Here is a 16,900-nt window from a genome sequence, read left to right as displayed (position 1 = left end):
TTTAGACATAAGATGTGAAGTGACTTGGAAAGGGTGCTTTTTGAGTGGCACACTACAGATGAGAAAGGAACCTAATGGAATGTTTTTAGTTTAAAAGAAATTCTCTGATTGTGCTAAGTGTAGATGTGTGAAAGAAGTAGTCCTCCAGCACCATTCAGCACAGGATAAACCCCTTCAAAAAGCACATTTAAAGTATATTCTCTGTTGCATGTTTTAGAATATGGTAACTTCTCATGAAATAACCAGCGAATTTCCCCAGTGACCAAAAGAGGAAAAAGAAAAAATCAGTGGTCAATTTAACTATACTAAACTAAAATTTTTGCTTAAACACTGGTGGAAATGATACAAATAGGGACTTCTGAATTAATTTCTTTTGTCCTAGAAAAGTAGTCAAGATTAGATTGCCCATACGTTCTCCCCCTTACTCCATTCCCAAAAGACAATGGAAGTATATTCTAGAATGAAACATTTTGTTACCACAGTGTTTGGGCTCTGCTTTTACTGGACTCTCCCCACCCTTTCTAGGTCTATGGAGCAGTACTTCTCAATGGCAATTCGTTGGCAACTTAAAAACATTACATTTCTTTGCATCATTTTACTTTTCTGAAAATTAGTAAAGATTTTTGGAACAGAAAGAATTATTTTCCTTTACCAATGCTTACAAATGTTTATCTGGTATTATAAGCTCAGAAAGCTTATAGTGCAAAAGTAGACCATTCCAAGGTAACCTGACCCCTTGGAAATAAAGGGGAAAGCTGCCGTTTCCCCAGCCTATTCCAAAAGAAGGAAAATAGAACTGGGCTTGTGGGTGGGTTTTTTTTGTTTTGTTTTGTTTTTTTGCTTTTTGCTTTTTAAATCTCAGTGTTGGTAGCAAATTGCCTTAAGCAAATCACTTAACCCCAACCCCTGTTGTTTTCTCATTTGTGAAGCATAGATGCAACATTCAAAGGATTCTGGAATGTTTTAAAAATGCAAATCCTCTATAAATTGTAAGCCACAGGTATTGAGGCAAAGCACTTAAAGTCATATAAATCTAGGCATTCAAGATCTTGGTGTCCACCCTACTAGTAAGTGTGGATTTCAAACTTCCTGTCCAATCAACTTTATTTTTTATTTTTTTTTTTTTTTGAGACGGTGTCTCATGCTGTTGCCCAGGCTGGAGTGCAGTGGCGCGATCTCGGCTCACTGCAAGCTCCGCCTCCCGGGTTCCCGCCATTCTCCTGCCTCAACCTCCTGAGTAGCTGGGACTACAGGTGCCCGCCACCGCGCCCGGCTAATTTTTTGTATTTTTAGTAGAGACGGGGTTTCACTGTGGTCTCGATCTCCTGACCTTGTGATCCGCCCGCCTCGGCCTCCCAAAGTGCTGGGATTACAGGCTTGAGCCACTGCGCCCGGCCCCAATCAACTTTAAGTAAAAATCTTCATCTAGTGCTGTCAGGTGGTGGTACCAGTGATGCTTGTTATTTGTATGCCAAAAGTTCAACAAAAATGGTTTGTAAACTATTTAGATCAGTGATATTCTAGCAGTGATACATATTGACAAAATTTGTTGATATTTTCCTATACAAAATTTAATTTTTTTTTTTTTTTTTTTTGAGACAGCCTCGCTGTGTCGCCTAGGCTGGAATGCAGTGGTGTGATCTTGGCTCACTGCAACCTCCACCTCCCAGGTTCAAGTGATTCTCCTGCCTCAGCCTCCCGAGTAACTGAGACTACAGGCACGTGCCACCATGCCCGGCTGATTTTTGTAATTTTAGTAGAGACGTGGTTTCACCATATTGGTCAGGCTGGTCTCAAACTCCTGACGTTAGGTGATCCACCCCCCGTCGACCTCCCAAAGTACTGGGATTACAGGCATGAGCCACCGCACCCCGCCTTGACAGCTTTTTCTTTCCCTGAGCCTATACTAGTTGGTTCTTATACCCTATGAACCAATACAAAATGATTCCCAAGTGAAAAAAACAAGGTGCAGACTATATTATCATGCTACCTTTTGACTAAGGGAGGGAAAATAATATGTATTTGCTTCCCACACTCCTAAAAAGAAACATAAAAAAGATAAACCAGAAACCAGTGAAAATGGGGAGGGACACGCAGAGTATCGGGGCTAGGAATAGCAGTGAAACTTCTCTGAGTATACCTTTTAAAGTTTTGAGACATGTAAATGTTTTATATGTCAAAATCAAAGAGAAAAAAGGAAACCTTTAAGTTGCTTACAAACAAAAAGGAATGAACCCAAGTAAAATATAAAATCCAAAGCTAATATATCAAATTGATTACTCAGTCACCCAGAAAATAGTACTTTGACTATACATCTTTATGAAATATATTCTGAGGACGAAAAGAACTTCGATGAAACCTTGACACTTCACTCAGTAAATTTTGGTGCATAATATAATTAGTCTTGTCATTTTGAAACTATATGCATTATAGAATAAATCAAATAAGTAAACATTTATTAGAGATGACATACAAATAGTAAAACTTGTTTTAAAAAGTAATATTGAATCTGAAGTAGAAATATCAATATGAACTCATAAGTAAAAGGATTGATTTTTCTCTCTACCAAAAGAACCTAGGCGTAGAGGCATCTCTAATAGCAATTATCACACCTCTTACTCCAGATACTAGCTTCTAAATACTACCCCCTCCTAAAAGAAAGGCTCCTGAGAGAAATGGTTGAATCCGAGTTTGGAGAAGAGGAAGAATAAGGTGAGCCTGGTATATCTTCTTTTGTCAAAACGAGTGGAAGGACTGTAATGGAATCATGTCAAAAGGACAGAAGAGCCAGCTTGAAGGAGGCTCCCACTGGCCCAATTTGAGACAATATGAGTATTCAGTGCAATTAATGTGTAATTAAGTGTAATCTGTTAAATACATAAAAATCTGAATGACAAATGGAGAAGAGTTTTCTTTGCAAAAGAATGCCAGCTAATGTGAAAGGATTGATAGAAAAATACAAGTTGTGATTCTATAACCTTCCCAATATAATTGGTTCAGGCAAGGATTATTAACAGATGGTAAAGTCATTAGGGAATAGGATATTAACATGTTGAAAAAAAGTATCGCCCTACAAATTAACTTTTACTTGCAAAAGAGAAAATGTACCTTTCAAAGGAGAGATCTGATGGTCTCACTTTAACGAGGACTCAATCTTAGCATTGCTAATAGTGGAACAACCTGACATGTGCCTCCTAATAATGATGCTAGGTGAAATATACTACATAATCCAGGAAATTTTAACCTTTTTCTAATAAAACCTCAGAACTGAACTTCCAGTTTGTAGGAAGGAAACCCTCTGAAAAATTCAAAACATGAGTGATTTTATGAGACAATTAATCTGGGTTCCTCAAAGAAAAGCCAGTATCACAAGGGGCTGGGGGACATTGGAGAGACTGTTCTAGATTAGCAGAGGCTAACAGAACCTAACAACCAACTGCATTTAATGAACCTTGAATCCATGCTGGGTTGGCAGGGTTGAGGAGACTGTTGGGATATAAAAAATATTCTTGAGAAAATTAGGGAAATTTGAATATAATCTGGACAGTCTGGATATATGATGATATAGAATAATTGTTAATATTAAGTGTGATATGTCATCATGGTTCTGTAGGAGGATATTCTTATTCTTAGAAGATACATTCAGAACAATTTATTGGTAATGTTCATGTTTGCAACCTTTATTTTTACAGGACCATGTGAAAGTATGCATGTGTATGTGTGTATATATACAGAGAAAAAAACCTATTACGGAAAATGGAAAGATTCATTCTAGGTGGAGAGTACAGGTGTTTATTATACTATGCTTTTACATTTTTTGCATGCTGAAAATGATTGTAATAAAGTTGGAAAAGTAACAGAAAGTACAACAGTGGTGCTAGCAAGTGAGGATGGAGGGTAGCAGGTGGGAGAGGAGACTTTAGTGTTATCACTAAAGTAGTGAATATGTTCCAGGAACCAGGATTTCTTCAGTCACCTGTACTGAGTTTTTTTAAAACCTAGAATTGATTATAATTCAATGTCGGGAGAAACAGAGATGACTGGCATGTGTTTATATACTATTGGTGGTGGGACTGAGGAAAAGAGAAATATGGACAGGTCAGGCAACTGGGTAGGTAGTAGATAGCTAAATAGGTATTGAAACAGTCTAGATGTGTGTTACATTCTTTTGCAAATTGTGGTCAAAAGATTGGGAAGCCCTTTTCAGTCCTACTTATTGCCTTTTTTTTTAACCTCTTACTTTTACTTCTAGTTGACAGTCGCAGGCCTCGATCCTGCATATTGACTGGAGCACTTTGGGAGATAATAGTGAAGTGTTTTGTCTTATAGGAAGAGAGGGGAGTAGCTCACAAGGGTCAAACTACTCTTTGGCAGAGCTTTTCAAGCTGTATATTCCTTACCTTTTAAGTGACTCAGCAGTTTGGAACCTGGTATTGCCTCACCTCTTCTTGCCGCCAGCATTGACAGAAGATCTAGTTGAGTCCTACTTTGAAAGGAGTATTGCTTCTGACTGTGGAATTCGATTCTAGCTGTGTGTGTGTTATATCCTGTTACTGTTGAGACACAGAGGCGGGAGTTGGGGGGGAAGATATGTGCTGAGATTAGTCAGCCTGCCCTCCCTCTCCCCCCAGAAACTCAGGCCCCATCTGGGGAGACTGAGAATTTAAGAAACTTGAGACAGGGAAGGAGAGCAGGGAGCAGCCAAAACCTGCTGAGTCTCAGAAGACTGGTTTCTGCACGAGGGAATGGAAGAAGTGACTGGAGGTGGCTGTGGATTCAACTCTGGCCTGAGACTGATGCCCTTGAGATAAGTTGTTTTTCGGTGGGTGTGTCTGGGGGCATTGTGTTGGGAAGGGAATTCCTTTCTTGGGGAAACTTTTTTTTACTTGAGGTGAAAGGTATTCAGACGTGTGTATTTCTTGTACCAAGGAGTGGGTTTTTATTGATAACTGTTTCTTTGGGTTCATCTGAAATGGGAATCAGACTGGTAAATATCAAGAAAAACTGGGCAGGGTGGTATGGGCCTATAGTCCCAGCTGCTCAGGAGGTGAGAAGATTGTTTGAGCCCAGCAGTTTGCAGCCAGCCTGGCAAACATAGTGAGACCCTGTCTCTTTAAAAAGAGAGAGAGAGTAAGGAAGTAAAGGTGTTACACCTGTTTTGGCTGTCTGCCATATCCTCTTCCTTTCCTCTGAAAAAGAAGTGGGTGAGGGTAGAATCTGTAGAAGAAAGAATAATTTAACCAGAAAATATGTGTGAAAGAGGGATTAGAAAAGATGTAGGAATCTTGAAAAGTGTTCTAACACACTATGCTTAGTAATGATGAACTTGTTAAAATTTCTAGTTTTTTATTGTTACTTTTTTTTTTTTTGCTCAGTTGCTAAGAAATATGCTGACCATAATTTCTAAACAGAAAAATCTCTACACACAATATGCTAGGAGAGACAATGGGACAGAATATATAAATTTAGGAATGTCCCAGAGAATCAGTAGTGTACCAAAAGAGGGATACTAGCCCTTCAAATAATTCTCTGCAGTAAGAAAGACTGCTTTGCTTACTTCTACGTTGCACTTTCTTAATGATTTGTTTTCCTAGTAATTGCTGTTTATCTTTGAATCTAGTTCTTTACCCTTAGGAAGAAACCTTTCTGAGGAAATTAAAAGCTATTAGATTGGCATTTAAAATAACAAATTTGACAAGATGTCTAAGTTAAACCTAGGTTAAACAATATCCAGATAAGGCTATGAAGACTATAATATCTGGCATGTTCCTCATGGAGCAGTGAAATTCCATGCCAAAGCCACTTATGTTACTATACTGTGGGTCAAAACATGTCTACAGATTTTAAGGGACCATGTTTCCTTACATAGAACTTTCCTGGAGTAGCACTGGATACTTAGTTGGTGCCTAGCAAATGTGATGATTAAAGAATATAATGCACCACCGATATTATCCTGCCTGATCACCATTTCTTGGCTAAAATGTTGTGGTGGAATTCTGGTAGCTGTTAATTCTTTCTCATTCAGGAGATAGCAGGCAAAACTGGGTGGGCCCTGGGAGGGAGTGTAGCTGGGCTCTTTAACTTCTAAGAATATAGGATGTGTGTTTGTGAAAGTAAACTCAGCTTCTAATGGTAAAAAATATATATCAATTAGGATCAACTAAATGAATAGCATACAATTTTTCTTCTCTTGAGGTGTGTAACTTTTTTGGATTGTGTCTGCTACCCTTTTCTTGGTAAGGTCTGCACAATTCTTTCAGCTCACTTTGTCAGCAGACTTCCCACTAGGTAGTGGATATACCCCAAATTATTCGTTTGGTAGAGCTTTTCTTTACCATTCTCAGTATCAGATGGAAGAAAGTCAACCATTGTACCTGCTAAGCTATTTGAAGAGGTGCTTTAAATAGCATGTTAAACTGGCCTGATATTTAATTGGGTTTTTAAGACGCAGCAAGTAGACTTCTGTATTTGGGTGTGCTATTTGAAGAATGGGTCAATCTGACCTTCTAGCCTTTCATAAATATGCTCTTAGTGTAAGAATGGAACACTGGTGTGCTTGTTCAGTTGTGGGTAAGGCTGTTTATGAGGTGGTGAGTACTCAAGCATAACATCGTTCTTTAACATAAGACTTTTTACTTAAAGATACTTTCTGCGTTTCAACCACTGTATTTCCTTTCCATTCCTTCTCTTCCCAATCCTACTTTTTTTTTAGGTGTAGTATTCCTTGTAGATGGTAGATTTGAAGAAAGATGAAAGCACAGCAATTAAGATTTAATGTTTGGGGCCGGGCGCGGTGGCTCAAGCCTGTAATCCCAGCACTTTGGGAGGCCGAGACGGGCGGATCATGAGGTCAGGAGATCGAGACCATCCTGGCTAACACAGTGAAACCCCGTCTCTACTAAAAAATACAAAAAACTAGCCGGGCGAGGTGGCGGGCGCCTGTAGTCCCAGCTACTCGGGAGGCTGAGGCAGGAGAATGGCGTAAACCCGGGAGGCGGAGCTTGCAGTGAGCCGAGATCCGGCCACTGCGCTCCAGCCTGGGCGACAGAGCAAGACTCTGTCTCAAAAAAAAAAAAAAAAAAAAAGATTTAATGTTTGGAAGAAATTATGATGATAGGAATTAATAGAAACAGAACAACTTTGTAGTCTTTTCGTCTTACCCAGATTATCATATTTGCCTTAAATGCAGTGAGTCCAACCCAGTCAGAAGGCTGTTGTTGAGATCTGGAGAGAAAACTTGTGATATCCAAAAGTTGCTTTTGGCAGCAGTGTTTATATTTACAGTGTGAGGGTGAACAGTGCTCCAGGAGGTAGTTCACCAAGAGAAGACAGAGCTACTAGCTGTGAAGATAACCAGTGGAGCTAACAGGTCTGGAGGAAACTGGCAGAGCAAATGTATTCCACAGCATCAATTTTAACACAGATTCTCTTCAGCATGTAATTTGGGGTGGAAGAGAAGACCTTGCTGGGACACCTTATAAGTGGTGAGAATGTCAAACAGCTGCAAGAATACGCAACCCATTCATCCTTGCCATGGCTTGAGTTAACATTCTACCCACTTCAAATATGGACCATATTCATTATTTGAGAGATGGGGAGGTAGGGGCACTGCACTGGTTAGTAAGCTGCTAAGCTGCTTGCAATACAGTCGAGTATTTTTAGATGGGAAAGATTTTGCTTAGCTTTAGGCTACTGATGAGCTGTATTAATATAAGGGGAAATTATGATTATTCAGTTTTTAAGTTGCTGAAGAAAAACATTTCTCTCTTGCCACAGCCACCTCTCTATCTAAAAAACTGCAAGCGTTATTGCAGTTCCCTCCCCCACCGTCACCCTTCATGTACCTGGCATCTGGGAACATGCCCAGAACCCTTTGAAAAAAGGCAAACAGAGGAAGGAATCAGCAGAGGGGAGAGCAGCTTCCGAATAGAATAGTCTGCATTATGCCGGCAGCAGGGAGGCTGGTGGAGGAAGGGCTGCCTCTGGAGAGTGTTAAGAGGGTTTGATGGTCTCGTGACTGTATTTTTTGCCATCACCAAAATAACAGCATATTGAATTGGAAGTCATTACCTTGGTCCTGGATTAATTTCTTCAGTGAAACTAGCTTTGCTGACAGCAGAAATCATGTGAACATGCAGTGAGGAATCCTATCTAGAAGGGCAAATGCTGACCTGTGGCCACCTCAATGAGTATTTTTTTTTTTTTTTTGAAAGATAGTTGTGCTTTTGATGTTTAAGCTATTTATCGTTAAAATTTTAGCACCTAAACTAAAAAAGCAGCTTTGGATGTATAAAGATATTTGTTTAGCTCCGGTGCAGTATATGTGGTTTGACTTGAGTCTTTATTTACTTTTTTATTTATCTTTGAAACTTGATTGATTTTTACACAAGAAAGTATTTTTTTCTTCCTTTCCTTTTTTGAATCCTAATTGTGTGGAAACATAAGAAAGGATTTTGAAAGGATCACTCCTTCTACAGATATTCATTGAATGCCTTCCCATATGTTTAAGACCCTGGGCTAAGTGCCAGCATAGGTAGCTCATTCCCTTCCATGCCTTTAGGATCTGTCCTTAGATTTAATTAAACAGGATCTGTCCTCTCTCACCTCCTTATTTCACAGAGTAGGCTAAAGAAAAAAATTTGCCCAGCTGGATACTGAACTAGGATAAGTTTTAAATAGAAGTACCCTCAGGGTTTTATCTTAGGCCTACTACTGATAGTATCCATGGCTGTTACTACATGGCTGGTCTCTGCTTTCATTCTCGCTGTGAACCATGCTAGATAGAAAGTTGCAAACACAAACCTGTGTTCCCTTAATTACTGCCTTATTACCTGTGGAGTCCTGCTAATTCCGTTTCCAATTTGTTTATATTAGCTGCTTATGCCTAGGCTGCCCACTTAAACCTGATTCCTACACTGCAATCTGGTGCTCCCCTAGCTGAAGGGTACTTGTGAAAGAGGAGGTGAAGCTTTTGTAGCTGTAACTAACGAGTAGTTTACTGTTCCTGGCTTTAATTTAAAGTGGCTATACCCATGTTGCCAGTATTATACAGAGAAGATTTTAATCTGTAGTCATTTACACTTCCAGAGTATTTGCCAAAGACTTAGCTTAATGGATTCTCTATGGGAACCTTTTCAGATTTAGTTGGATTGTGGACAGAATCTCAGTTCACATTCTCAAACCATCCTGCTTATTTCAGGATGGTGAAGTTTATTTTATTTTGAAGAAAGGGTTTATCAGAGTTTAAACAGGAGTTCAGGAAGGTTTAAACCATGTAATAAAAGTGTTACACACTTTATAAATCTATAAATAATATCAATTGCAAGCTATTTGCTATTGATTAGATCCAGTTTTCCAAGTATTCTTCAAAGAATTATCTAGTTCTGACTTCATTTAAGGAAGTTTGTTTGTTTGTTTTTGTTGTTGTTGTCGTTGTTGTTTGAGATGGAGTCTTGCTCTGTCACCCAGGCTGGAGTGCAGTGGCACGATCTCAGCTTACTGCAACCACCGCCTCCCGGGTTCAAGCAGTTCCCTGCCTCAGCCTCCCAAGTAGCTGGGATTACAGGTGCCTGCCACCAATCCCAGCTAATTTTTGTATTTTTAGTAGAGAAGGGGATTCACCATCTTGGCCAGGCTGGTCTCCATCTCCTGACCTCGTGATCTACCCGCCTTGACCTCCCAAAGTGCTGGGATTACAGGCGTGATCCACTGCGCCTGGCCCATTTAAGGAAGTTTTTAATGCAAAGTTTACCAAGTCATTATTTTCTCCTTCCTTCAAATTAGTCCTAATGAGTTAGATTTTACTATAGTGTGTGTGGGTTTTTCAATTTATCTTTATAATTATATTCTGGTATTTTAAATTTTTACTAGGATAGAAGGTTCTGGAGATACTACATTGGCTTTGTGAAGTATAGACATATGGTTGGGCTCTGAGTATTGGCACCCTAATGCCCATCACCATTTCTAGTCATCTCTTTATAATTCTTTCAGAAAGCAAGACCATCGCCAACTTTAGGAATGTGCTACAAGAGAATATTATGAAAACAAAAACCAAAAACCCCAGTAGCACTATGAGATTCTGTTTTCTGAAAGATTTGGGAAGAAGGGTAAAGAGTTTAATCTGTCAGGGTTATAAGAGGGAAAAAAAACTTGATGGAATGTGAGAAAGATTTGTAAAATTGGACAAATACTAAAAGAAGTTAGGTCTTAACCTTAGCCCCTCCTCCCAAATCCTGCAGAAACAATTGGGAGGAGACAGTGATTGACGTTTTGGGAGCCTCAGCCTTCCCCCATTTCTGGTGGGAAAGTTGCTGGCTTAGTAGGAGCCATGTGACAACACTGGCTTTTAGGAAAGGCAATGTATAACCTTACAAAAAGAAAACATTTCACTGATTTTCCGTACAAGTTTTCAACTGTTTGTTTTCCTTTTATATAGCAAATCCAGTTTGCTGATGACATGCAGGAGTTCACCAAATTCCCCACCAAAACTGGCCGAAGATCTTTGTCTCGCTCGATTTCACAGTCCTCCACTGACAGCTACAGTTCAGGTAGGTGTGAATGAACTCTATGTCCTCTCTAATGTCTCTTCCCTGTTTGCTACCAGTGTTGTTCACTTAGCAATCTGAAAATACCTCATGTTATGACTACCCACCTTTGTGCTGAAAACTGTTAGTTAGTGGCTGGGCACTGGGAATGTTCTGCAGTCAGGCTAGTAGCTGGGGAAGCTTCTGTTGACTCGAGACTTTCTTCCCCCTGGCTGTCTATGTGTGTGGTCTGTGGCCAGTGGCCAGTTGGTAGGACTGGGCTAGTTCCCATTCCCACATTGATCCACCCGCATTTCAAAGGGAAGAAATCAATGCTATTTTGGCTGACAGAATTGGCCTTAAAAAAGAAGTGCATTTTGAAGCACGATTTCTTTGTATGAAATATATCCTGCCACCTATCTCTTTCTTTCTTGTCCCCAAGACTGCTTAGATTGTAACAAGAAAATTAATATCTAGGCTTCTTTTATTTATTGGGTTATTCCTTCTGTTGAAATATCCTCCCTGTTAGCCTCTGGAGTAGGAAAGATTCAGACTACTATAATGTGACTCCAGCTCTGTTTCTTTGTAGTTCTCTCCTCCTGTCTTAACTCTCTATAAATAAAGTCTTTTTCTGTTTCGTATTGTGTCCTTCCCAACTACAGAGTATGTATTAGAAAATTAGCATGGAAAAGAATATAGAATCTTGGCAGCTGAATGTAGGAGAAAACATTAGGGACATCTAACGGGGCATCCAATACAACTTTGTTGTTGTTTAAGTGAAGACTCATTGTTAAACGATTAAGAGGTTACAGATTGCTATTAATGTCAGCAGAGATATTTGTACCAAAAACCATTCATTGTCCTTTGCCAGAATACCTTTTACATTGTATTACTTACATTAAGGATTAACATAAATGAAAAGCCATTATATGTCATCTTGGAGTGACAGATAAAAAGTGGTGTGTGACAAGCAGGCTAATTGTAGCCAAGAAAGAAGAAAAATTAATTGTGAAAAATTGAGTTATGAGAGGAAGAGAGGAAGAACGATAAAACGACTGAAGAAGGCTTTTAAAAAGTCTTCAAAGATCTTGATGGCCATGTTACAGAAATGTATTAGAGCCTTTTAAAAAGCTTAGTGATATGGTTAAATTGTCATCGTGGGGAAGATAAGCTTTAGTAGTATTTGTGTTAGCTGGACCGGAGGAGGACCTGTACATAGAAGTCAGTCCATGAGAGAGTCCAGATATACTAGAAACTGTGATGAGGAAAATACTCAATTCAGAGAGGAAAAAAGTGATTTGAGAGGTAAGGAATGATTGTTGTATATCCTCATGCATATCTGTCGGATAAGTGGTATTTTTGGCTTTTATGTGAAACCGCTTTTTAAGTTGGTCATTTTGACAGACTTTCCCAGGGCTATCAATAGAACCAGAGCTGCTTGCCTTTTGTGCCATTTATTTCTTTCTCTATTCCTTGAGCACAACTTAGTGTAAAATCCCTTGTAAGACTATCTAATCACTTTTGTCTATATCCATGGTTCTTAAAGCATGGTCCTCTGACTAGCAGCATCAGCAACACCTGGTAACTTGTTAGAAATACTACTTCTTAGGTGCCACCCCATACCTGCCAAATGGGAAACTGGCCATGGGGTCTAGCAATATATGTTTTAACAAACCTTCCATGTGATCCTGACAGATGCTTGAATTTGAGAACCAGTAATCTACAGAAATACCGTTCCTTATCTGCCCTAAATTGTTCTTCTGTTTTTGCCAGGTCTAGTTCCAATCCAGATGGGACCAGGTACCTCTATTATCTGGGATTACTATAGCTGGTACAGGTTTAGAATCAGTAGTCCCTTATCACAGGCACTAATGGCATAATATTGTTAGGGTGGGTGAAAGAGCTGCAACACGGAAGCATCCACAACATTTTCATTCATACCACCAATTAGAGCCTAGAGGAGCAGAAGTGAGAGGGTTATAAAAGGTAACTCCAATTAAGAGTGTTCCCTTGACTTAAATGAAAGTCCCTTGGGGACTGCACTCTGTAGAGTTGGGGCCACTGAGGTTTTTCTATCCTTGTTTTTTTCTTTCCTGGCTCTAGCTGCATCTTACACAGATAGCTCTGATGATGAGGTTTCTCCCCGAGAGAAGCAGCAAACCAACTCCAAGGGCAGCAGCAATTTCTGTGTGAAGAACATCAAGCAGGCCGAATTTGGACGCCGGGAGATTGAGATTGCAGAGCAAGGTAAAGAAAGGGAGTGGTTTAGGGGACGAGAAACGACCCTCTTGTTGGCCATCAGAATCCACAAACAACTTAAGACTTGAAAGCTGACTTGAAAGTATACTGGGAAGAAAGTATTATGGACTTCCGGATACACACTTCTCTCTCTATGGAACTTGAGTCTCAGGATTCTTGTTCTCTCTTCCTTCTGTTCTCAGCATGTGGTGATGACACACAGAGTAGTTTCTGTTTTCCTCCCCGCCCCACCCCACCACCGTATTCAAAGATCTACATGGCAGAATTGGCAAGTCCTAGATCACTACTTGGTAGTTGGTTATATGGGATCTTACTATAGCTGCCAATGCCAGAGACCCAGATTGCCCAGAGACAGCTGATGAGGAAGGGTTTTAAGCTAAGGATGTGGTGACCTAGCGTCTTGTTTGGTCCTGAGCACCCTCTGCTGGAGCAGAGTAAAAGTGACTGACAAACAGTTGAATCTTGGTTTCCCTACCCCAACCACTCCCAGTAAGGTCCTCTTTACTCTTGTGTTGTTTACACATTGAAGGCATGTTCTTTACTGAAAGAGAATAGAGAAACCAAACAGACTGACAGGATACGGTAAGACAGCATAGAAAAACAGAAGTTAGTGATTTCAGCTGAGGGTACAGTCTTTCTGGTCTGATGATTTTATATATAGGGATCTGTTAGCCAGTGCCTTAACTACTTTCCTCTCTTCCCAAATGAATGATGAGATTTACCCTTCATTTTGATCAGTTTTAAGGATTTACTTCATTCTCTGTTCAGTCCTCTGTGTATAAAGCTGAAGCAGTAGAGGAAGAGAGAAACTCCAAGTGGTTGCATGACCGCTCTCCACTATTACTGTGCTGTTGAAGCTGCCAGTCATCATGAAAATAGGCTTAAAGTTTTTCTGTCTCATCTCACCGTATCTCAACAGATCCAGACCAGCCCTGGGGCAGGAACTGATGATACTGCTAGTGCAGACCTAGCTCAAATCCTCTGTTCTTTCACAGACATGTCTGCTCTGATTTCACTCAGGAAACGTGCTCAGGGGGAGAAGCCCTTGGCTGGTGCTAAAATAGTGGGCTGTACACACATCACAGCCCAGACAGCGGTGAGTTTGTTGGAAGAAAAGAGGGACTTCTGATAAGGGGAAGAAAGAAATCAATGTTTTTTTTTGTTTCACTTTTCCTTCCTAACTCACCAACCTCCAAATGCTAACTATTAGTAGGATCTCCCTGCTACACAATAGTGGGGTTTTCTGGGGGTTTTTTGTATGTGTAAACCCACTTTCAGCAAACTTGACCTAGGAAAGTCTAGATTTGCAAACATATGATTGTTATAAAATGTTATTAAGACTTTTAGAAACCTACGTTTTATGTAAAGTTAAACACCAGTGCACCACCTCGCTGGAGTACACCCCTTTCTAACTTCCCAGTGTAGCGCCTGTTGGTGCAGAGTTGATAGGTATTGTTATCTTGCTGAGGCTTGCTCTCCATTCCTGGGTGGCCCTTCTCTTCCTCACCCTGTCTTCCTATACCTCTACACAGGTGTTGATTGAGACACTCTGTGCTCTGGGGGCTCAGTGCCGCTGGTCTGCTTGTAACATCTACTCAACTCAGAATGAAGTAGCTGCAGCACTGGCTGAAGCTGGTAAGTTCAGTATTTTTTTTTTTTTTTTTACCAAATTTGCCCCAAAATAGTTATCCAAACATATAACTTTTATGTATCAAAATTGTCATTACAATGTCATATATGTCTAGAGGCTGTAAAATTGGGGATGGTGAAAACCTCAACAGGAAGAATGTGGATAATAAAATTAAGATGTATATCCATGATGGAATATTATGTAGTCATTAAAAATGACCTTTGAAAATAATCTAATGGCATGGGGACATGCACAGTTCTGGTGTTAGTTGAACGAGGAAGAATGTTAAACTATATACGTGCTATCAGTTTTGTGAGAGAGCACAAGTAGGAAGTGCCTTTTATATTGATAGTGCATTAAATAATTTGGTATTCAGTATGGCATTGAAAATATATGAGCTATTCATGAGTTTAATTAAACAAAATAATTTTTTATTATTCAGGCCAGGCCTGGTGGCCCATGCCTATAATCCCAGCACTTTGGGAGGCCGAGGCGGGCAGATCACTTGAGGCCAGGAGTTCAAGACCAGCCTGGCCAACATGGTAAAACCCCACCTCTACTAAAAATACAAAAGTTAGCCGGGAGTGGTGGTGTGCGCCTGTAATTTCAGCTACTCCGGAGGCTGAGGTAGGAGAATCACTTGAACCCGGGAGGCAGAGACTGCAGTGATCCGAGATCATGCCACTGCACTGCAGCCTGGGCGACAGAGTGAAACTCCATCTCAAAAATTAATAACAATAATAATAATAATTTTTATTATTCAAATGTTCAGAAGAAAATCACCATGAAGTTTCTTTGAGGACCTCTCATCTTTCTCTCTTCCCTTCTCTTCTCTTTCTCTTTCTCTTTCTTTCTCTTTCTCTTTCTCTTTATCAAGATGGAGCCTTACTCTGTTGCCCAGGCTGGAGTGCAATGGTGCAGTCTCGGCTAACTGCAACCCCTGCCTCCTGGATTCAAGTGATTATCGTGCCTCAGCCTCCTGAGTAGCTGGGATTGCAGATGCACGCCACCACACCCAGCTAATTTTTGTATTTGTAGTAGAGATGGGGTTTCACCATGTTGGCCAGGCTAGTCTCGAACTCCTGACCAGCCTGGATGTTTGATCTGCCTGCCTTGGCCTCCCAAAGTGCTGGGATTACAGGCGTGAGACTGCACCCAGCCAGACCTCTCATCTTTCTAAGAACCTCAGAAAGTAACTTTATAATACTTTTGGGGTTTTTTGTTTATTCTTTTCTGATAAGTGTTTACTGCAAAAAATTTAGGAAGTTCCCAAAAAACCTACAATCCCACTACATAGAGTATTTGATGAATTTTTTTCCTTTTCCTTTTTTCTACTTTACATGGATGAAATAAATTCTAATATGTATACAGTTTTATAACCTAAATATAATATTTTCAGATGTAGTTTTCCATGTCACTGAAAAGTTTGACAGCATCATTTGTAATACTCATTCATATGGCTATGTGATTTTACTTCACTATTTTCCTAATGGTGAACATTTAGATTGTTTCAAGATGTTTACTAATATCAATAATGCTCCAGTTAACAGCTTTATATTAATTCCCACTTCATTTTATCTCCTTCTCAGTATAAAATTAGCCCAAAGAAAGGAACACTTTAAGGTTCCAAAATACTTTTAAAACAAAAATTCCTTAATTCTTAACATAATTAATTTCTGAAGCAAAAGTGATTCTTTGACTTTTGGCTCTAAATATTTTCCTTTCTGAAATTGTTTCTTTTGCCTTTTTCTCTTCACATGGATCTCAGAGAGTGATTTGGTACAGGACATTCCTCAAAGGAGGCGGGCAGCTGATTCATTTCTGTCTCTACAGGAGTTGCAGTGTTCGCTTGGAAGGGCGAGTCAGAAGATGACTTCTGGTGGTGTATTGACCGCTGTGTGAACATGGATGGGTGGCAGGCCAACATGGTAATAATGCATATACATCCTACACTTTGACAATAGATTTATTTCCTTTTTTTCCCTCAAAGCATGGTTCCCTAAATATGTTTTGGATGTTTGGTCTTATGCACTGACTTTGTTGCTAAAGTGTTTAGCTTGATACCTATTCAGAATGGGTCTGAGTACTGAATGGAAAGGTGGGGGAAGGGTAAGACTAGCTGAACACATGGCTCAGACACACCAGAACGAAATAGTGGTGCTTCTTTGGAGTAGGATTCTGCTTTCTTTCCTTCTGCCCCAGTTCTCCTTTTATATTCAAAGGGCCTATATATTTCAAGACTCTAGACTAAAAATGAGTCTGTGATTAGCTTAATACTCATCACTGTAGCCTAAAACAAACCTAGGAATCCTTTTAACCATTTTACACCAACAAATTTGACTGTATTTCCACTATCTAAGCCTGCTCTAAGGAGCTCTGAGGAGTGCTCTTCCAAAACATACAGGGCTCTCTTACTAGTACAGAAAGTGGGTTCAAAGTTCCCCCCAGCCCTAGCAGCCTGAATGCCCATAGAAGTCTTCTGGCTGTT

The 16,900-nt window shown here is 39.9% G+C and overlaps 1 protein-coding gene across 2 annotated transcripts in view; it reads left to right on the top strand.

Moving 5' to 3' along the window:
- Positions 1–16,900, top strand: part of AHCYL1 (adenosylhomocysteinase like 1) — a 41,055-nt gene that overhangs the window by 15,492 nt on the left and 8,663 nt on the right. The window contains exons 1-6 of one of the 2 annotated variants that reach the window (XM_015146895.3): positions 4,321–4,822; positions 10,436–10,547; positions 12,627–12,770; positions 13,778–13,878; positions 14,315–14,417; positions 16,246–16,340. In XM_015146895.3, the coding sequence (XP_015002381.1) occupies positions 10,457–10,547; positions 12,627–12,770; positions 13,778–13,878; positions 14,315–14,417; positions 16,246–16,340 (534 nt within the window). In that variant the 5' untranslated portion in view covers positions 4,321–4,822; positions 10,436–10,456. 2 annotated transcript variants of the gene reach the window in all.

This window comes from Macaca mulatta, chromosome 1 (genome assembly GCF_049350105.2).
Source record: "Macaca mulatta isolate MMU2019108-1 chromosome 1, T2T-MMU8v2.0, whole genome shotgun sequence".
Taxonomy (NCBI): Eukaryota; Metazoa; Chordata; class Mammalia; order Primates; family Cercopithecidae; genus Macaca; species Macaca mulatta.
Note: the sequence above shows the minus strand (reverse complement) of the source record. Positions and strands in the feature narration are given on the sequence as shown.